The sequence below is a fragment of the Geotrypetes seraphini genome, chromosome 8 (genome assembly GCF_902459505.1).
Source record: "Geotrypetes seraphini chromosome 8, aGeoSer1.1, whole genome shotgun sequence".
NCBI lineage: Eukaryota > Metazoa > Chordata > Amphibia > Gymnophiona > Dermophiidae > Geotrypetes > Geotrypetes seraphini.
Genome location: NC_047091.1, coordinates 181549794 through 181572849, shown reverse-complemented (window position 1 = coordinate 181572849; position 23056 = coordinate 181549794). Strand labels below are relative to the sequence as shown.

The following is a 23056-nucleotide window of genomic DNA, read 5'->3' as shown; positions in this document are numbered from 1 at the left end:
CCTTTTCCACTGTCCCTTTCCCCTGACCTTCTGACTGAGGACCCCGTTCCAATGTTTGATCCGGATCCCTTTTATCTTACAGCTTGGTTCTTGAATGGGAACGCCTAAGTAAGAAAGATTATTCCGATAGTGATCTCCACTCTCTTGGGGTTTCAGAGGCTTTCCACTTTTCGGGCTTGTGTGTGTATTTTTGAGGAGTGGTATGCAGCGTGTGGAGTGGTTTCCTTTCACGCCTCTTTGCTTTGGAGTTCTTGCAGGATGGCCTGGATAGGAGCCTGGCCTGGTCTTCTCTCTGGTTTCAGGTTGCAGTTTTGTCCGGTTTTAGCGGGTTGCTGCAGGGTTAGGTGCATGACATCTATTCCGGGTGTGGTTTGTTTTCTGAGGGCAGCCAAATTGCTTCGGCCTCTGGTGCGGCCTTCAGTTCTAGCTTGGGATCTCAATTTGGTCCTGTCCTTGCTCATGCGCCCTCCTTTTGAGCCCCTAGGTTCCTGCTCATTGAAGGACCTTACTCTAAATGTGGTCTTCCGGTTGGCCATTATTTCTGCGAGATATCTTGGGTAGCCAGGAAGGCTCTTCGGACCAGAGGCAGTTGAGTAAGTTGGATGTCTGTCGGGTTCTTCGCTCTTATGTTCAGCAGACCCAGAAGTTCTGGAAGTCAGATCATCTTTTTGTTCTCTTAGCAAGTCGTAATGCGGATGGCGCTTCCAAGGCTACCATTGCGCACTGGATCAAGGAGACTATCGCTTCCGCCTACCTTCTTCCAAAGAAGCCTGTTCCGAATTTTCTCAAGGCTTATTCCACTCAGGGTCAGGCAGCTTCTTGAGCTGAGTCTTCTCTGGTGCTTCCAGTGGATATCTGTAAACTCGCAGTTTGTTGTCTTAATTTATTTGTGCAACACTACCGTGCGGACGTCTAAGCACGTTGGTACACAGTGTTCGGTGAGCGGCTCTATTGGGGTCCCACCCATGATGGTTACTGCCTGGGTATGTCCCATCAGTGAACTGTACCTGTCTGGAGAGGTGCTAATTAGGAGAAATTAGGTTCTTACCTGCTAATTTTCTTTCTTAGTCTCCACCCTGTTTCTCTATCTTGTTCTTGCGGGATTGGCGTGAAGTGTGACATTTTTTTTCTACAGGTTCTGGTATTTTTCTAGGATCATGGAGATTAAAAACAGCGGCTTTGGCTCGGCTGGCGAGCTGTGGGGATATTTGCTGAAGGGGCTTTTTCTTTGCAATTTCCAACAGTATTGCTCTGTTGGTACTCCTGTTCAGAGTGTTGTTACTTTTATAATTAGCACTTCTTAGTTCTGCTTGGCTATTCGGCAGACTGGTTATTTTTTGGGGGGAGCACAGCTACTTGTATTACAGCCAAAAGGTTTTGTCTCAAGTCTCCACCTGCTTGTCATGGTGAGCTATTACCTATCAGTGAACTATACTGGTCTGGAGCGTCTAAAAGAAAGAAACTTAGCAGGTAGTAACCTAAATTCTCCTTGCGTGTAATTAAATTGGTTAATAATAATCTGACCTGTTAACATTGTATTTTGATTCATTCATTTCCCCATGGTGTCCATGGTCTTCATGTCTTTGGTGGGAAATTAAAAATCTCTAGAGCTTAGATTTTCACATAGCTGATTTTACAACTGTTGACTGTTGCCCCATGTTACCTTTCTCTTTATGTTCAAGACTGCACTGTGTAACTCTTGATGTGTAGGATGTTGTCTTTCTTTATAGTTATCAAGTAAGACATTGTGGATAGGTAGTGAAATAATTTATTTTGGTACATCTAAGTAATTTAAAACTTTAAGACTTCGCAAGGATCAGGCATTGTGATTGAAATTTGCAATGCATAAGCCATCTTCCTTAGAAAATGGGAATATGAGGTGTCTTGGCTGTGAGGAGTGCAATGGTTCTTGGAGAGACTGAATTGCATTGTGGTAATGTAGGTGACTCAGGAAGGAGACCATGAAGGGTGCACTGTTTTCATAAGAAGAGCATCTACCTGCTTCCATTAAAGTTGTTGATATAGGCCAAGATCTTTTCCATGGATTTAAAGTCAGAGATCATAACTGGTGGAATAGAAGTATAACTACTGTTGGCATTGCTGTGTTGTAAAAGTTTTTGGAGCAACCGCATAATGTCCAAAGCCAAAGAGGTACCTGAAGTCAAAGGCTACACTGAAACAGGTAATAATTCAGGTGACTGAGTCATGGCTATGGAAGGGGATTTACCCTGTGAAGTTTCATAATTGAGACAACTGAAGCATCTGAGTCTTCAAAAGAGGAAAGTAGAGGATGTACATAAGATCTGTCACTATGTAACTGATGAGATCTGTGTGAGCCCCAAGGAGAGAAGTATAACATCTTACTAAGAGATTGTTAGACCTGATGGTGGCGTCGAGGGCGGGAAGATTTTCACTCCTGATGCTATCTTTTTGCAGGTGCCAGGGAGTTAGGCCCCAATGGGGGTGTTTGCTTCGATGTCAACATAGTAACATAGTAGATGACGGCAGATAAAGACCCGAATGGTCCATCCAGTCTGCCCAACCTGATTCAATTTAAAAAATTTTTTTTATTATTTTTTTTTTTCTTCTTAGCTATTTCTGGGCAAGAATCCAAAGCTTTACCCGGTACTGTGCTTGGGTTCCAACTGCTGAAATCTCTGTTAAGACTTACTCCAGCCCATCTACACCCTCACAGCCATTGAAGCCCTCCCCTGCCCATCCTTCACCAAACGGCCATACACAGACACAGACCGTGCAAGTCTGCCCAGTAACTGGCCTAGTTCAATATTTAATATTATTTTCTGATTCTAAATCTTCTGTGCTCATCCCACGCTTCTTTGAACTCAGTCACAGTTTTACTCTCCACCACCTCTCTCGGGAGCGCATTTCAGGCATCCACTACCCTCTCCGTAAAGTAGAATTTCCTAACATTGCCCCTGAATCTACCACCCCTCAACCTCAAATTATGTCCTCTGGTTTTACCATTTTCCTTTCTCTGGAAAAGATTTTGTTCTACGTTAATACCCTTCAAGTATTTGAACGTCTGAATCATATCTCCCCTGTCTCTCCTTTCCTCTAGGGTATACATATTCAGGGCTTCCAGTCTCTCCTCATACGTCTTCTGGCGCAAGCCTCCTATCATTTTCGTCGCCCTCCTCTGGACCACCTCAAGTCGTCTTACGTCTTTCGCCAGATACGGTCTCCAAAACTGAACACAATACTCCAATTGGGGCCTCACCAATGACCTGTACAGGGGCATCAACACCTTCTTCCTTCTACTGACTACGCCTCTCTTTATACAGCCCAGCAACCTTCTGGCAGCAGCCACTGCCTTGTCACACTGATTTTTCGCCTTTAGATCTTCGGACACTATAACCCCAAGGTCCCTCTCCCCGTCCGTGCATATCAGCTTCTCTCCTCCCAGCATATACGGTTCCTTTCTATTATTAATCCCCAAATGCATTACTCTGCATTTCTTTGCATTGAATTTTAGTTGCCAGGCATTAGACCATTCCTCTAACTTTTGCAGATCCTTTTTCATATTTTCCACTCCCTCTTCGGTGTCTACTCTGTTACAAATCTTGGTATCATCTGCAAAAAGGCACACTTTTCCTTCTAACCCTTCAGCAATGTCACTCACAAACATATTGAACAGGATTGGCCCCAGCACCGAACCCTGAGGGACTCCACTAGTCACCTTTCCTTCCTTCGAGTGACTTCCATTAACCACCACCCTCTGGCGTCTGTCCGACAGCCAGTTTCTGACCCAGTTCACCACTTTGGGTCCTAACTTCAGCCCTTCAAGTTTGTTCAACAGCCTCCTATGAGGAACTGTATCAAAGGCTTTGCTGAAATCCAAGTGAATTACATCTAGCATATGTCCTCGATCCAGCTCTCTGGTCACCCAATCAAAAAATTCAATCAGGTTCGTTTGGCACGATTTACCTTTTGTAAAGCCATGTTGCCTTGGATCCTGTAACCCATTAGATTCAAGGAAGTACACTATCCTTTCTTTCAGCAACACTTCCATTATTTTTCCAACAACTGAAGTGAGGCTCACCGCGGTGCCTGTAGTTTCCTGCTTCATCCCTGTGACCACTTAATAGGGACCACATCCGCTCTCCTCCAATCCCCAGGAATCACTCCCATCTCCAGAGATTTGTTGAACAAGTCTTTAATAGGACTCGCCAGAACCTCTCTGAGCTCCCTTAGTATCCTGGAATGGATCCCGTCTGGTCCCATCGCTTTGGACTCCTTCAGTTTTTCAAGTTGCTCATAAACACCCTCCTCCGTGAACGGCGCAGAATCTATTCCATTTTCTCGTGTAACTTTGCCAGACAGTCTCGGTCCTTCTCCAGGATTTTCTTCTGTGAACACAGAACAGAAGTATTTGTTTAGCACATTTGCTTTCTCCTCATCACTCTCCACATATTTGTTCCCAGCATCTTTTAGCCTAGCAATTCCATTTTTTATCTTCCTCCTTTCACTAATATATCTGAAAGATTTTTTTAAGCCCCTTTTTTACATTTTTAGCCATTTGTTCTTCTGCCTGTGCCTTCGCCAAACATATCTCTCTCTTGGCTTCTTTCAGTTTCACCCTGTAGTCCTTTCTGCTCTCCTCTTCTTGGGTTTTTTTTATATTTCATGAACGCCAACTCTTTCGCCTTTATTTTCTCAGCAACTAGGTTGGAGAACCATATCGGCTTCCTTTTTCTCTTGTTTTTATTGATTTTCTTCACATAAAGATCCGTAGCCATTTTTATCGTTCCTTTCAGCTTAGACCACTGTCTTTTCACTTCTCTTATGTCCTCCCATCCTAACAGCTCTTTCTTCAGGTACTTTTCCATTGCATTAAAGTCCGTACGTTTGAAATCTAGGACTTTAAGTATCGTGCGGCCGCTCTCCACTTTAGCCGTTATATCAAACCAAACCGTTTGATCGCTACTTCCCAGGTGAGCACCCACTCGAACATTAGAGATACTCTCTCCATTTGTGAGGACCAGATCCAATATCGCTTTTTCCCTTGTGGGTTCCGTCACCATTTGTCTGAGCGGAGCCTCTTGAAAGGCATCCACAATCTCCCTACTTCTTTCCGATTCCGCAGACGGAACATTCCAGTCCGCATCCGGCAGGTTGAAATCGCCCAACAGCAGAACCTCCTCTTACCTTCCAAACTTTTGGATATCCACAATCAGATCCTTATCAATTTGCTGCGATTGAGTCGGAGGTCTGTAGACTACATCCACGTAGATAGAAGTTCCATCTTCTCTTTTCGGAGCAATCCATATCGCTTCTTCCTCTCCCCAGGTCCCTTGCATTTCGGTCACTTGGATATTGATCTTTACATAGAGAGCTACTCCTCCACCTTTATGACCATCTCTGTCCTTCCTAAAAAGATTATATCCCGGTATGTTTGCATCCCATCCATGTGATTCACTGAACCATGTCTCTGTGATAGCAACAATATCTAGATCTGCCTCTAACATCAGGGCTTGCAGATCATGAACTTTGTTGCTTAGACTGTGAGCATTTGTGGTCATCGCTTTCCAGCTATTTTTCAGCGATAATCTCCTTTTTCGTATGGATTTTTGTGTCGTTTCACTTTCCGTTGCAATACTAAGAAATGAGTTGCTGATATTGCTTATGTTGCAGCCTTTACTACTATCACATCTTTCTTTTGTCATCTCAGAAGTCAGCATTGCATACAAAGAAGGCAATGTATGCAAACCAATCTCATGCCTATTCATTGTGGATATCCTAAAAACCTGACTGGCAAGGGTCTCCTCCAGGACTGACTTGAGAAACACTGCTCTACAACCAGAAGGTAGTCATTGACCTGGAAATCTGTGCAAAAGGGGATGGGGAAGCAATCCCAGAAAACAGGGAAATAACCATGCCTGTTGTCAATAGGGAGTCACAAATTGAAGACAAATTAAACCTACCATAGAAAGGAAGTCTCACCTGTAGAGGAGAGTGAGAAGTGGAAAGCAGTGAAGGGATGAGTGAGCTAAACCTGTATCAAACAGCAACTGGTTAGGGAAAAATGCGTTGGATTTTGTTGAGGAGTATAGGTAAATAGAAGACTGGGTCACGGAGAAATGAGAAGCAGAATATCAAATTATGCCTGTGCAAAAGGAGAAAAAATAAAAGTGCAGAGGGAGTAGGGAGAGAGGGAAAGAGGACAAGGAAGAAAAAAATTTCTGTTGCAGACACAAGATTCTGTACTGAAACTGTTGTCCTCCTTTAGATGTGAACTTTGCAGAAGGATGTCACTCATCTTTCAACTCCTCCCCTTCAGCAGTGGAGAATAGCTCCATCAAGTTTTTCCTTGTGCAAGCAAACTGAGAAAGTGTGTTCCAATCTGCTTTGCGGCACATTTGTTCCTCTCAGAAATCCCACTAGTTTTCATCTGGTTCCTTTTCCCTGGGACCCTTTCAAATAGACAGAAATTTAGTAACTATAGACATCAACAATCCTCGGGGGTCATGCGGTGTCACAGCCACAATGATGCTAGGTCGACTGCCACACTTTCTCACATTGGTGGGAGACTGTCGGCTTTCTGGAGGGAATTGGAACAAATTTTATTAGGCTGCTAGATCCTGCACATTATTTGAGAGGGTAAGAAGTTAGTTTCTCGCCCTTCTCCACATTATGTCTTTGCAACAGAAGGGAAGATTAGGGTCTTCTGTACAGCCCTCCCTGTGCAGACTTACAATTCACCTGTTTACTCCCTCAAGCATTGCTGGGGTCTGTCACAGCACTTTTTCTCCTGTCATTTAGAAGAGCAGGGGGCGGGGGAACCAGTAGTTAAAGCAATGCTAGCTTTGTTTGAACCTTGGGGTTTCTTATGCAGTAGTGCTTGTAGCACACAGCAGGTTGGTTCTGCATGCTTTCAATTTGAGTTTGTGTTAATTATTCTTTGCTCATGGGTTACAGAGCTGAACAGAAATGTATGTTGTATCTGGGGAAGTTCCCCATGCCCCTCCTCTTTTCTTCTGTTTCAGTGGAGTTCGATTGCTTTAGTACTAACTGAAGAGGGAGCTAGTCTCCACTGCTGAAGGGGAGGAGTTGAAAAATGAGTGACATTCTTCCACAAAGTTTGTGACTAAAGGAGGGCAACAGCTTCAGTACAGAATCCTATGTCTTTTATAACAGAAGATTACGGAGGTAAGAACCTAATCTTCCATTAGGGGAAAGTGAGAAAAGTGTGATGTAGAATAGGTGATGGGCTGAGGAACTGGTTGGAGAAAAGTACTATAGATGTCCTAAATGGAGAGAGAGTATGATGCTGAGAGGGCAGGACCCTAGCTTCCAATTTGTCCACATTACCTGCCCTTGACATTTAAATACAGGCTGGTCATTCATTACCAGTTTTGTTTTTCTATACTGTGTGAGGGGAAACTTGTGAGTTTTGAGTTCAGCGCCTCCAGTCATTTTCAAAAGTTGGATCCTATGAATCTTGCTATAAACACCACATGAATGACCAAACTTCTGAAGGCCAGAAAAAAAAAAAAACACATGGAGAGCCAGGGCCATAGGCTGGAGAAGCCTGCTCTAGACAAAGATTTTGATTCTGAGATTTCAGTAGCTGCAGGGGAGATCAAGAGATTGGCCTGAATAAAAGTTAATAACAAAATGTTGAATTTCCTACGCTAAGTACCTGATAGCAAGTGGGCATCTTTCAAAGGATTGGGGCTTTATGTTCACCCTAATAGCCATGTTTATAAAGGCTATGGAATAAAGCTGCTTATTAAGCACTGCCAACACCACAGGATCTCAGTTTGGTTCTAACAGTTAATGATTCCATTAGCTCAAAGGGAAACTTCAGCTCCTCCGTTTATCTGAAAAGGTACTTTTCTTTATAGAAGTCATGTCAACAAAGAGCAACGTATAGCTCTCTATTCTCTTTATTGCCATCTTTATATATCTGTGCTGCCGTCGTAAATTTTTCCAACAATAGTTTCTCAAGAAACAAATCCATAATACTAGGTAAAGTGGATAGGACTTGTATACCACTTTTTCTGTGTGGTTTACACAGTCAAAGTAGTTTATGTATTTTAGATAGGTACTTATTTTGTACCTTGGGCAATGAAGTGTTAAGGGAATTGCCCAGTCACGAGGAGTTGCAGTGGGAATTGAACTCAAAACCTCAGGATGCTGAGGCAGCTACTCTAACCACTAGGCCACTCCTCCACTCCCAACTTAGTTAACAGGTAAGCAATTTAACTCTAAGACCCTTCGCAAACAATATTTAGTGCAGTGTGAATGTCGGTGCTTATGCTATCAGTTTGTTCCATTGAAAGATAACATTGTTGTTTGATTGAAATATACACCATGAATAATAGAGAGGGGGAAGGGTGCTTATTTATTGTGTTTACTATTAATAATAATGGGAAGGGGGGTTATGGGTTTATATATATATATACATATTGTTGTTTTTCTTGATAGATTTACAAGTGATGTTGGTATACAATATGTATGGGGTGATTGGAAAGTACTTGAAGGGAGGGAGAGGGGATAAAAATATGTTTAGAATATTATGTATTAGATATAAAAGTGATATTGTGTATTCATTAGTTGTAATTCAATATTTTGTACACTTCATGTAAAATTTGAAAATGAATAAAGAATTATAAAAAAAAAAAAGAATATGTATGATATTAATTTGTACACTTGTTGAAAGATTAAAAATGAATAAAGATTTATAAAAAAAAAATAACATTGTGCATAACTTAATCTTTTTTTTTTTAATTTCTTTATTCATTTTATAACTTATATCAAACAATTATAGTACAACATCACTTGAAAATCTACAATATCATACAACAAGAAGATTTAACCCCCACCCCCCTCCCAAATTCATATACAACTAAAATATACCACATGAAAATAATAACTTAATCTTAACTGATTCTTATAATTATTTCAGGGGTTGTGGAAACCAGAATTTTTCTTGGAGAACAGAATGCAATCAGTGCAAAGCTCCTAAACCAGAGGGTTTCGTTCCTCAGCCTTTTCCACCTCCAGGTATGTATGCTGGTTGGATGCTGGGCTATTGAAAACCTTATTTGTCCACTTATATTTTTTTGTTGCACCTTTACATCATATGACTTGTAGAGGAAGAGCTGTTTTGTTTTCTATGCTGTGATTTGTTCCAGATTTGATGCTTGTGTGTTAAAGCAGATAGTGGAATTAATCTGAAACAGTGTGCTATGTTTTAATAGCATTTCAGTATAGTGGATCAAAGAGTGACCTGCATAGAACCATTTGGCTTTGGGTGTGTTTACTATTATAAAGCATCGGATCTTAAAATGAATTCATTTCCATATGCTTTTACGTAGGTTCAGAGGGATCCCTCTTAATGACTTGTTCAGGATTGTCATACTGTTGTGGATAATGCAGTGCTCAGAAAGATTTGACACAACTGACTTGGCCTTCTTTAATATGTCCTGTTTAAAAGTCTGTATGGTATTGTATTGTAATTTTTTCCAATTGACCTGTATGTTAACCACTTCTAATTCAGGTGGTGATCGTGGAAGAGGTGGTCCTGGAGGCATGAGAGGTGGAGGAAGAGGTGGACTCATGGACCGTGGTGGCCCTGGCATGTTCCGAGGTGGCCGTGGTGGAGACAGAGGCGGATTCCGGGGTGGTCGTGGCATGGATAGAGGAGGATTTGGAGGGGGAAGAAGAGGAGGACCTGGTGGACCACCTGGACCTCTTATGGAGGGCTTGGGAGGAAGAGGTGGTAGTGGTGGAGACAGAGGCAGTGGTGGCGGCGGTGGTAGACGTGGAGGACCTGGAAAAATGGACAAGTAAGTATTTGTAGAAACAAAAGGAAGTCTGTTTCATGGTCAGGAGAAAAATGTGATTTAATGCATAACTTATACACCACTTATCTTGATGCTGTGGCTCATGAGCACTGCAAGAGTAGGATGGGAGTCACTGTGGTGGCATATAAGTTCTCTTGTTTTTTGAATGGTTTAAAGAGATCTGGGGGCCATTGACAAGTTATTGTAATGAATAGATATCATTTTCCATTATAAGTATTATGCAAATGAGGGGGTGGGAGGGAGGGATTTTATAATTTTATTAATTTTTTAAATTAATAGTAAAGGAAATTGTATATATTTGTGATTGCATAAGGGATGGGAGGGAGGGAGGGGGGTTAAATTTTAGTGAATGTTGAATATGATAGAGATTCAAGTGATGTATTCAATTTCAATTGTTGTTTATTGATACACTTGTTATAAGATGTAAAAATGAATAAAGATTTTTAAAAAAAGGAAGTGCATGGCTAGCTGCATGGGGGTTTTCTAGCATGCTCATGCAGGAATACAACTTGAACACCATTGGTAATGGAGAGGTATGAAATCAAGTGATGTCCGTAAATAGAAGGTGCTAAAGAAAAATGGAAATGTTTGGGAAAATGCTTATGTGATTATGAGTAGTAGTAATGGGTTAAAGGAGAGCAAAACTAAAATAGGGGAATGAAGAAAATTCTCAATGGAACAGATTAGTAACTCATCACCCACCAATCGCTTCCTTATCCATACAAGACCAAGTCCAATCAAGTGGATTAAGCAGAGAGGCAGCCCTATAAACAAAAAAGTCCGAGTACTGTTCTTCCCAGCAGTGGAATTTTGGACTTAACAGTATCTATAAGTCCAAAAAGGATATAATAAGTTTTGCTTCTTCCTTATCAGCCCTCCAGATAAGTCCAGACACTTGGGCCATGTACACATACCAGCAGATGGAGACTTGAAAACACCTAAACTTGAAACTGTACAATAGCCCTATGCTGTATGTTCTCCATCTCCAGCATATTATGAACAGTCTGGAGGCCTGAGTTGGGGAGTGTTGGGGTCTACTTCTGTTCCTACATTTATAGTTTTAGCTAGATACAAAAAAGTGGTCAGCAGGTTATTCTCTTCCTTGAACCTTTTGTTTCTAGGGTTGGTCTATGGGGCACCTTGTACCCCAGGTGTGCACACTCAGTTGACTGGGTCCTTCCCTTCTGCTGAGAGGTGTGCCTCACTGTTGGTCTTGAGCCATGTACACTGTTTTGAACCTAGTGGTTGTCGGGCAATAATGCTTGAGCACTCAGGAGTATTCCTCCTTTGGCTGGCTGTGGTTTGTGGTACTCTGTAGTCCTATCTGCTTCAAGCAAGTGAGCATTTAGTTTTTCTAGGACCCTGCTGTTTGTTTAGTTTGAAATATTGTTAAGTACAATTCTTGAATGGAAAGCACATATTAGAAATTCAAAGGTACATATCTCTAAATCATAGTGCTATATAGCCCACCAATAAAGGAGAAGAAATCCAAGGGGAAATTTATCCCAGAAGCATCAAAAATGTGCAAAGGGAAGGTTACTAAATCACATAACCCATTCCCTTGATGCACATTAAATACCTTGTCCAAGAATGAGCGCCAACCTTTTGCCTCAATCAAAAAAGTGTGTGGCTACTTTTCTGATAGAAAATACATTTACAAGGGGAAGAAGCAGAAATTTACCATTGAGCCAAAACTTATCTGAAGAAGAAATTTTTCTGTGCTCCTATTCACACAGTTAGACCCAGAAATAAGTCTTGCCTATGGCTGAAAAATAATTTCAGCAAACAGCAGACCCACAAACAAGATAAAAAAACAAAGGTTTAAAATGATGCATGCCTCATGTGACCATGGCTCTGGTCTCTAGAACATTGATTGACCAAGTCTTCTCCTCTGGAGACCAGCTGCCCTGAGCCGAGACACTGAGCTCCCCAACAGAGGAAACTGGCATCTGGGACGCGGTGTTCGGTGAACGTGTTCTGGTGGCAGCCCTCTGGGAGTCCCACCCATGATGATTACTACTTTGGTACATCCCATCAGTGAACTGTACCGGTCTGGAGACGCGCTAAGGAAGGAGAAATTAGGTTCCTACCTGCTAATTTTCTTTGTTTTAGACTCTCCAGACCGGTACATTCCCCACCCCTTTTTCTGTTTGTTCTTGTGGGATTCGCGTAAAGAGTGTGGTTTTTTTTCTGCGGGTTCTACTGTTTTTATAGGATTGGGGAGATCAAAAGAACAGTGGCTTTGGCTCAGCTGATGAGCTGTGGGGACCTATGCTGAAGGGGTTTTTCACTATGCACTTTCTGCTTGGCTGTTCGGTAGACTGATTAGATCAGTGGTCTCAAACTCAAACCCTTAGTGGAGCCACATTTTGGATTTGTAGGTACTTTGAGGGCCACAGAAAAAATAGTTAATGTCTTATTAAAGAAATGACAACTTTGCATGAGGTAAAACTTTTTATAGTTTATAAATCTTTTCTTTAACAGTTAAAGGAAAGATTTATAAACTATAAAGAGTTTTACCTTATGCAAAATTGTCATTAACTATTTTTTCTGCAGCCCTCCAAGTACTCTATTTTTTCTGCAGTCCTCACATTTAAAGTTTAATATCTTTCCTTTCTCAAAACTGACACATTTCAATCACTATATTGAAAATAAAATCATTTTCCCTACCTTTTTTGGCTGGTGACTTTATTTTTCTGTGCTTTTAACTGTTTCCAGGGCCTTCTTGTCCTTTGACTGTTTTTCTCTCCGTCTTCACTTTCTGCCTTGCATCCATATTTGGCATTAATTTAATATTCAATTTTTCTGCTTTCTTTTCAAAATCTACGTTTCCATGACTTACCTTCCCTTCTATCTCTCTATTCTTCCGTCCCTATTTCCATGGTCTAACATCTATTTCTTTCCTTTCTCGCCCTCTTCTTCCTTCCTTTCCCCTGGTCTGGCATCTGTCTCCTTCCCTCCCCAACTTTTTATTATCCCAGGACAAGCAGGCAGCATATTCTTAACGTATGGGTGACGTCACCGACGGAGCCCCGGTACGGACCTTTTTAACTAGAAAGTTCTAGTTGGCCGCACCGCGCATGCGCGGGTGCCTTCCCGCCCGACGGAGGAGTGCGTGGTCTCCAGTTTCTTCGTTTCCGCGGAGCGAAGAAGACGCATGTGCTTTTCAACGGCCGTTGAAAACTCTCATTTTGCCTTCCCGCTCGCGATTTTTGATCCACTTTTGGTTCTATTTTTGTCTTTCGACTTCATTCTTCAAAAAAAAAAAAAAAAAATTTTTTTTGTGTCTTTTTCTTTATTTTTGCAGATTTTTGATCCACTTTTGGTTCTATTTTTGTCTTTCGACTTCATTCTTCAAAAAAAAAAAAAATTTTTTTTGTGTCTTTTTCTTTATTTTTGCAGCCGGCCCCAGCGGGGCCTGTTGTAATCATCCAAGCCTCCGGGTTTGATTTCGCGGAGGCCGTGTTTCCCTTCATGCCCCCTCAACCGGGCTTCAAGAAGTGCCAGCGGTGTGCACGCCCGATCTCTCTAACTGACCCACACAACTGGTGCCTTCAGTGTTTGGGTCCAGAGCATCGGGCTGACACCTGCACCCGCTGTGCTACTCTCAAGAAACGCACTCTTAAGAACCGGCAAATACAGCAAAATATTCTTTTCGGTACCGGTTCTACCATGGATCAGGCCCCGACGTCGACGGCACCGCCTAAATCGGCACCGACCACATCGACACCGCCTGATCCTCCTTCGGGGTCGATAGCGCCAGGTAAGCCGGCTAAGAAGCCTTCCACTTCCCTTGAGCGACCTCCAGTTACAGCGGTGACCCCGGTCCTTCCGACGTCCCGCCGATCCCGTAAACGCTCCGCTCCGATCACGGTGAGTGCCTCGTCATCGGCCTCCTCATCGGCCTCCTCATCGCCGGAGCGTCGAGCAGCACCTATGGTACCGAAGAAATCTAAAGCGGTACCGGTGCCCCCATTGGAGGACCGAATCTCGGCCATCCTCCAGGACAAGCTTCAGGAGCAGCTACAGAAGCAACTCCAACAGCTCCTTCCAACCTTACTGGCACCGCTCCTTCCGGTACCGGTCCAGCCCGAGCCTCGCACCGCCCCACCGGCATCCACCCCCTCGGTACCGTTGGACACATCCATGCCGGTCTTATCTGCTCAGCCTGCACTTCAGACTCGCTCGGCAGAGGACCCTTCCCAGGCCCCAGATCGACACCGGTCGGCTCGGGATCGGGATCGGCACCATTCCTCCAGGGCCAGGGATCGACGCCGGTCTTCATCCCCCGGCACCGTATCCATGCGATCTGGCAAGTCCCTTTCTAAAACCCGCCATACTGAGCCGGCTATCAGGGACCCAGACCTATGGGAGCAATCCCCACTCGGTACCGAGGAGGATGCCTCTTCTACAGATGAGGAACCCTCCATGGCTGAAACCACTTCTAAGCCCGAGCAATCCTCCTTCACGAAGTTCCTTCGGGAGATGTCCGCGGCTCTCTCCATCCCCCTTGAGTCCAACTCTAAGAAGTCCCAGGCCTTTTTAGAAGCTTTGGACTTCGACCAACCTCCCAAGGAGTTTCTTAAACTTCCTGTACATGATATCCTACGGGAAACATTTTATAAAAATTTGGAGACTCCACTTACTGTTCCAGGTGCCCCTAAAAAACTGGACAGTTTATACCGGGTCATCCCTATTTCCGGGATTTGACAAACCCCAATTGCCCCATGAGAGCCTCCTTGTAGAGTCCACTCTCAAAAAATCTCAGGGCTCCAGCGTTTATGCCTCCACCCCTCCTTGCAGAGAGGGAAAGACAATGGACAAATTTGGAAAGCGCCTGTACCAGAATGCCATGCTGGCTAACAGAGCCAACAATTACACCTTTCATTTTTCATTTTATATGAAACACCTGGTCCAACAACTTTCTACTCTAGAAAAATATGTACCTGAGCGTAAGGTCCCGCTCTTCCAACAGCAGATTTCCAACCTCCTTCAGCTCAGAAAATTTATGGTGCACTCGATTTACGATTCCTTCGAGCTTACTTCACGAGCCTCCGCACTGGCTGTGGCCATGCGACGCCTAGCCTGGCTGAGGGTGTCTGACCTTGATGTGAACCACCAGGACCGTCTCGCCAACGCGCCCTGTCTTGGTGACGAACTTTTTGGGGAGTCTCTTGATACCACAACACAAAAACTTTCGGCTCATGAGACCAGATGGGACACCCTCATTAAGCCCAAAAAGAAAACTCCACCTGCACGACCATACAGGCCTCAGTCCTCTTATCAACGTCGATTCTCTGCCAGGCCGCTGAATCCTCCTCACCAGCAATCCCGCCGGCCTCGTCAACAACAACAACACACTCAGGCTCGTTCTCAGTCTCACCAGGCGACCAAGCCTCCGCCTCAGACAAAACCTCCTCAGCCCTTTTGACTCCTTTCTCCAGGGCATAGCCAGTCTCCAACCATCGTTGCCTCTTCCTCAACCGATCGGAGGCCGCCTCACCATTTTTCTCCAACGCTGGGAGGCCATCACATCAGACCTGTGGGTTCGCAACATCATCCGTCACGGATACTCACTAAGGTTCCAGACTCTCCCTCTAGACCATCCTCCCGTAGAGTCTGCTTCTCACTCCTCCCAAACTCCACTCCTCCTCAGGGAGATCCAATCCCTCCTCCTCCTCAATGCCATCGAAGAAGTTCCTCCAGACCAAAGGGGTCAGGGATTTTACTCCCGCTACTTCCTGGTACCCAAGAAAACGGGAGATCTTCGTCCCATCTTAGACCTCAGGAACCTCAACAAGTGTTTGGTCAAAGAAAAGTTCAGAATGCTCTCCCTGGCCACGCTTTATCCTCTTCTATCTCAACACGACTGGCTATGTTCCCTGGACCTCAAGGAGGCCTACACTCACATTCCAATCCATCAGGCTTCGCGTCGCTACCTCCGATTCCAGATACAAAATCACCACTATCAGTACAAGGTGCTGCCCTTTGGTCTCGCATCATCACCCAGGGTGTTCACCAAATGCCTGATTGTGGTAGCGGCTTTTCTCAGGTCCCACAACCTACAAGTGTTCCCATACTTGGACGATTGGTTGGTGAAAGCGACTACATCTCCGCTTGTGCTGCAAGCCACTCATCAAACCATCTCTTTCCTCCATCTCTGGGGTTCGAGATCAATTATCCAAGTCGCATCTGCTTCCTACGCAGCGCCTGCAGTTCATCGGAGCAGTTTCTCGATACCAATCAGATGAGGTTGTTCCTTCCTGCCGACCGGCACCGGACTCTACTTCACTTTTGTCGGCAGGTGCTCCTTCATCCATCCATCCCTGCTCGCCAGATGATGGTCCTTCTAGGCCACATGGCCTCAACAGTCCATGTGACTCCTCTGGCACGACTCCACCTCAGGATACCTCAATGGACCCTTGCCAACCAATGGTCACAGACCACGAATCTTCTTTCTCATCCCATCTCTGTGACATCGTCTCTTCAGCAATCTCTTCAATGGTGGTTGAACTCCTCAAATCTCTCCAGGGGACTTCTCTTCCATCCGCCCCCTCATTCCATGATCATAACCACGGATGCTTCCCCCTATGCATGGGGGGCCCACTTGGGCGATCTCCGCACCCAGGGACTTTGGACCCCTCAGGAGCGTCAACATCACATCAACTTCCTGGAGCTCAGAGCCATGTTTTATGCTCTCAAGGCTTTCCAGCATCTCCTCTACCTCAGGTTCTTCTCCTGGCACGGACAACCAAGTCGCCATGTACTACATCAACAAGCAAGGCGGCACCGGATCTCGTCCCCTTTGTCAGGAGGCCCTCCGAATCTGTACCTGGGCCACAGCCCACAATCTTTCCCTCAAGGCTGTCTATATCCAGGGCGAAACAGAACTCCCTGGCCGACCACTCAGCCGCATCCTGCAACCCTCACGAGTGGACCCTGGACCCTCCTACTCTCCACTCCATCTTTGCTCGCTGGGGGCACCCGCAAGTGGACCTATTTGCAGCTCTCCTCACGAACCATCAGCTGCCCCAGTTCTGTTCAGAACTCTTCTCTCCGCATCGTCTGACCCCAGATGCATTCCTACTCGACTGGACGGATCGGGTTCCATCTGATGCCTTTCCATCCACTCACCCACTGATGTTGCGGGACCATGTTCAAGAGCTCCGCAAGGACAGGGCCACCATGAATTCTCATCGCCCCCCGGTAGCCCCAACAGCACTGGTTCTTCCCTCCTGCTCCAGCTCAGCTCCAGGGAGCCCATTCCTCTTCTGTGTTTCCTACTCTGCTTACACTGCAGCATCAGTCTCTACTGCACCCCAATCTGTTCTTCCCTCCACCTGACTGCTTGGTTTCTCCTCGGGCATGACCTCTCCGGATATCCTGTCTCAGCCTGTCCGTCGCATTCTGGATGCCTCCAGGAAACCCTCCACGCTCCAATGTTACCATCAGAAGTGGACCCGTTTTCCTCTTGGTGCCTCCTGCATCATCACAATCCCCCCTCATTGGCGGGTAGAGACCATTCTGGACCTATCTGCTCTCTCTGTCGATGCTGGTCTCAAGTTACCTCAATCAGAGTCCACCTCAGTTGCCATCACTGCTTTTCATGAGCTATCCCTCGGAAAACCTCTCACGGCTCACCCTCTGGTTTCCCGGTTCATGAGAGGCCTCTTCAACATCAAACCACCCTCTACAGCCTCCTCCTGTCGTCTGGGACCTAAATGTGGTTTGTCAGCCCTCATGAAACCTCCCTTTGAGCCTCTTGCTACTACTTCCGCTCAATACTTCTCACATGGAAGGTGCTTTTCCTCATTGCCATCACTCTGCCAGGAGGGTCAGTGAAACTGCATGCACTGGTCGCCGATCCGCCATTCACAGTTTTTCACCATGACAAGGTGGTTCTGCGTACCCATCCTAAATTCCTTCCCAAGGTGGTTTTCAGCTTTTCACCTCAACCAATCGATTGTCTTGCCTGTCCTTCTTCCCAAAACCCCATTCTCATCCTGGAGAACAGCGTTACACACACTGGATTGTAACGTGCCCTTGCTTACTACCTTGACCGTACCAGGGGCTCACCGTTCCTCTCCTCAACTTTTTCTGACCTTCGATCCCAACCGTTCTGGGTCGTCCTGTCTCTAAACGAACGCTGTCCAATTGGCTTGCTGCCTGTATTGCGTTCTATTATGCTCGGGGCCGGCCTGTCCCTGGAAGGACCTGTCACGGCCCATAGGGTCAGAGCTATGGCTGCTTCTGTGGCTTTCCTCCGTTTCCACACCTATTGAGGAAATCTGCAAGGCGGCCAGCTTGGTCTTCAGTTCACACGTTCACTACTCACTACTGTCTGGATACCTCTCCAGACGGATGGACACTTCGGCCAATCTGTGTTAAAAAAATTTATTTTCCTAATGGCCAACCATCCCCCCTCCCTCTCATGTTAGCTTGGAGGTCACCCATCGACGTTAAGAATATGCTGCCTGCTTGTCCTGGGATAAAGCACAGTTACTTACCGTAACAGGTGTTTATCCAGGGACAGCAGGCAGATATTCTTACGACCCACCCACCTCCCCCGGGTTGGCTTCTAGTGGCTTATCTTAACTGGAGACCACGCACTCCTCCGTCGGGCGGGAAGGCACCCGCGCATGCGCGGTGCGGCCAACTAGAACTTTCTAGTTAAAAAGGTACGTACCGGGGCTCCGTCGGTGACGGTCACCCATAACGTATAAGAATATCTGCCTGCTGTCCCTGGATAACACCTGTTACGTAAGTAAACTGTGCTTTTCTTTCACCATGCCCCCTTCTCACTCTTTCTCCATGCCCGCCCTTTCTTTCTGTCTTTCTCTCTCCATGCCCCTTTCTGTCTTTGTCCTGTCTCCCTTCTTTCTTTCTGTCTCCTGTCCCCCCTCCCTTTCTTTCTCCCTGCCCTCTTCCAAGCCGCCACCACCATAATCGGGGAACAGGGCCAAGCGCTGAGGTCTTAGCTCTCTCTGCTTATCTTCCCCAGCGCGGAGCCAACCAATTCTCGCCACCAGACGTCAATTCTAACGTCGGAGAGGAAGTTCCGGGCCAGCCAGGCAGTGATTGGCTGCCCGGAACCTTCCTCCCCGACGTTAGAATTGACTTCGGGTGGCGAGAATTGGTCGGCCCTGTGCTGGGGAAGATAAGCAGGGAGAACTAAGACCTCAGCACTGACCTGTTCCCCAATTGTGGTGGCTTGAGGAGAGGGCAGTGAGAAGGGAAGAGAAGCAGATTGGGGACCCCTGCTTTAGGTGAGCTGCGAGCCATTTGCCGACATTCCCTCCCAGAGATACTTCTGCAAGTCCAATTACTGCAGTCACGGTCTGTACGCGATTGTCTTCTCCACAATCGGAAAGCTTGTGAAGTGGAAGATGGACAGATTCGTGGGCCGCAAAATAGTCCCTGGGGGGCCGCATGCGCCCCACGGACCACTTGTTTGAGACCGCTGGATTAGATATGAGGGTAGCACAGCTATTAGTATTACATCCAAAAGTCTCAAGTCTCCACCTGCTGGTCATGGTGAACTGTACCTGTCTGGGAGAGTCTAAAAGAAAGAAAATTAGCAGGTAACCTAATTTCTCCCTCCTGAATATGGGATTTGGATAGATGGAGCTTTTTCTATATGGATTAAATGGCTTGGCTTGACTTGTCTGTCACTTCATTATGTACTACTGTTTCCCCCCACAGAGGTGGAGAGCACCGTCAGGAACGTCGAGAGCGGCCCTACTAGAAGACACCGCCCTCAAAGAACTGCATTTACTACCAGATTTATTTTTTAAACCAGAAAATGTTTTAAATTTATAATTCCATATTTATAATGTTGTTCACAACATTATGACTATTCCTTGGCTGTACTTTAGTATTTTTCACCATTTGTGAAGACATTAAAATGGAAGCTCAATGGTAGAATGACTGTTTCTTTTCTTTTTTCCCCTCTTTTTAAAGCTGGTTGTTAAGACTAAACCAATGAGAACCATTGTTGTGAGCATGCAGTATCGGTATGTGGCTATGCTACAGGAAAATAACAATGTAACTGTTTATGGTTGTAATTTTTTTAATAAATTACAAATGTTTATAGAAATAACTCCTAAGTTAGATTGCAGAGTGATGTGAGCCCCTCCCTCTGCAATCTTACTGATCCTTGGCAGAAATGGGTGTTAGTGCTTTTATACACTGGCATGTGGTGTAATAGTGTATTTCAACTAACTTTACCATGTATTTAGGAGCAGTGGTTCCCCTTCCCACCAATAAACATATTAATCAGTCAAGTGTGTGTGAAACGTTTTGGTTTCCTGCTGAGCAGAGCTCTTGGGAATAGCAGCCCTCTGGTATAGTTGGTGGGACCAGCCTGCAGGTGATGCCTTTCTATATCATGATGTCACTTTTCTGCCAAGCCACTGTGAACTTGTAATGGGCTGCAGTTAGTTTCCCATGGGCACCCATCCTTGACTAGAAATCATCTTGATACATAGTAGCAAAACACTAAAAAGACACATGGAGTGTGTTGGTCTCAATGTGCACTATTCTATTAAGATATTTGGTTTCATTTTAGTTATCTTTTTCCACTTCCAAAAGGTGTGAAAAGTTGCTATGCCATCGAAAACTTTTCAAAAATATTTCTGCTTAGTTTTAAAGGTTTATGCAATGCTCCTGGACCCTGCACGAGAGAGATGCACGCACTTCTGTTATATGCAAATATCTCACTTGAGATCCTGAATATCTGGTTTGTGGCCCTCCAAGATTACTGTAGTATCTCTGCTTTCTACCTCGCACTGAATTGCAGGACTACTAGTCTTTATCACTTTCTCCTTGCCTGAAAGACTGTAGAGATATATGAAACGTACTAGCTTTGCCTTTCCCTGAAAAGGTAGAATTCTATATTCTAGTGCAATATGTCATTCTGGATGAGCAGGTTATATCCCTGTGCTCGCAAGCCTTGCAGATGGAATCCACGCTGGATTTTGAATCCCTCCTATTTCAGAGGGCTCCGCTGCCTATTTTTTTTCCCCCCCTTCTGCATGCAAGCCGGAACAAGAGTTTCTGCTCTTCTTTATTTTTGTTCGGGGTTTTTTCCCCACATATTTTCTTCCATCTTTCTGTGCTAAGAGCTCCCCTAATCGAGGGTCCAGCTCTGTCTGCATTGAGAAGAAACAAACTTAAGACTGCAGTTAACAGGCCAGTCTCTTGTGGTACCTGTTAGCCAGCCTACAGAAGCCTTTTTGGAGCTTGGAGCCGTCCCCTGGTAGCATTGTTCACCTACTGTTTGCAGGAGTTTGATCTCAGGCTATAAGGTATCTGTAAGAGGCTCAGCAGGGTCTCACAGTTGCTGGCTGTCTTTTGCCTCCTGCCTTCTTTGAGCATCCACAGACCATGGGGGTTAGAAGCTGTCAGACTGGCAGCCAGAACAATCAGCACTGGAAGGATGTTCTGTATGAGGCAGTGATTTATTCTTCCAGATCCAGGTACTTTTGGAGCTGAGGCAGGCCGCAGCACATTATCACAGTGAGTAAGGCTATTGCAGCCTATGAGGTGGATCGGATCTGCAAATGTTATTTTTGAAAGTTTCTGCCTATTCCCTGATGTTCGCACACCTCTAAAATCGCTAGTTTTGTTTGATGCATTTTTTTGGTGCCAAAATACTGCCACAGCAGCCATCTTGGATTTCCAAATTTTTTTTCCTAAGTTTTCCAGAAGCTTCAAATCACTTCATTTTGCCTCAAAACTGAGGGTTGAGTCTTCAAACTCTTTTTTAACTAACTTCATATCAGGTTTGTGCTGGATGGGCCTTTTGAAGCATCTTTGCTGTGGCACATGAAGGGGGTGGGAGCGGCCAGCTTAGCCTACCTTTTGCTTTTCTAGGGCCAAAGAACGAGGAGGGAGCCCATTGCTTAGGTGCAGTTTTTCCTTTGTGGGCCCCAGAATGGTGGTCATCTTAAGCTACGGGCACGGAGTGTCACAGCAGCCCCAAGAGACACAGCTGGAGTCCTCTATGGGAGACTCAGCGCTGCTCATGGTAGAGCTGCTACCTCTGATTATAGAGGTTATGAGATCAAACCTAGTGCTGCTCTTTGTGACCCTGGGCAAGTCACTTAATTAGAGAATGACATGGGGACCAAATTTTTTTCCCATCCCCGTGAGATTTGTTGCTATCATGTCCATTCCTATAAGCTCTGCCTTAACCACACAAGCCTTTGAACACTTATGATTTTAAAGTGTTTGAGGCCTTGTGCAGCATGAGGACAGAGCTTGCAGGGACAGAAAAATGAGTTCCTACGGGGATGGGGAAAATTTTGTCCCCATGTCAATTTTCTACACTTAATCCTCTAGTGCTCACCACTTTGAATGTCGGCTATGAATACCAAAGCCACAAAAATGGCAGGTATAGAAATCCCCATTCCTTTTCTCCAGAATTTGTGAATTTGCTAAGGAGAGCCTTTCAGGACAACCTTCCAAGGGGAAGTCTGACAGCATGCGAGGGGGGAAGGGGCTCCCAGGGTGTGTCTACTTCACTGACTGCAGCTGGCCAGGCTCTAGGAGACCTTTCTGAGGGAGATTCAGACGATGGGTTCTTACTATGCCATTAATGTCTTGGGGTATGCCCTCTTGTCATGGGATGCAGGGTCGGTTAGGCACAATAAGACTCCTTGGTGGTCCTGATCTAGGGACGATCCCATGGTTCTCTGGGTATTCAAACCCTCGGATCTGTTGGATCTGATTACTGATTTGTTTCAGGAGTTAAACTTGGAGTCCCAGTAGATCCCCTCTGCGTCCTCCACTATTATGAGTGGACTGAGATTACAGTTTTCTTTGCTTCCCTGGCATCCTGATATTTAATGTATCTTGTCATGGAGATTGGGATGTTCCTGAAGGGTCCCTTAAAGTTGTCAAGATGATGGTTCGGCCAGAGTATCACCAACTGTTCGCTTAGCCAAGGTGGATTTCTTAGTAGCGCAAAATACCAAGTGCACTTCCTACAAGCGAGGGAGGCATAGTATCAAAAGAATGGCATGTGATTCTCAAGAAACTGTTTGAGGTTTTAGCCTTAGGAATCAAAGCAGCACAGCGACCCCTCCTTGTGACCTTGCTGTTATACAAGGTTACGGAGTCTTGAGAGCAAAAGCGGCAGGCTTTACCTCCACTCCTATTAAAGGAGTGGATTTTTCAGCTGATGCTCTGTACAACGACATCACGAGTCATGAGCAAAGCTTTGG

The 23056-nt window shown here is 45.3% G+C and overlaps 1 protein-coding gene across 2 annotated transcripts in view; it reads left to right on the top strand.

The window, feature by feature from the left end:
• The window catches only part of EWSR1 (EWS RNA binding protein 1), a 217481-nt gene extending 197371 nt beyond the window's left edge, over positions 1-20110 (top strand). For both annotated transcript variants that reach the window (XM_033956837.1, XM_033956836.1), the window contains exons 15-17: positions 8930-9027; positions 9524-9812; positions 19533-20110. In XM_033956837.1, coding sequence (XP_033812728.1) covers positions 8930-9027; positions 9524-9812; positions 19533-19575 — 430 coding nt within the window. In that variant the 3' untranslated portion in view covers positions 19576-20110. The remainder of the gene's footprint in view (positions 1-8929; positions 9028-9523; positions 9813-19532) is intronic.
• The last annotated feature ends 2946 nt before the right edge of the window (positions 20111-23056 follow it).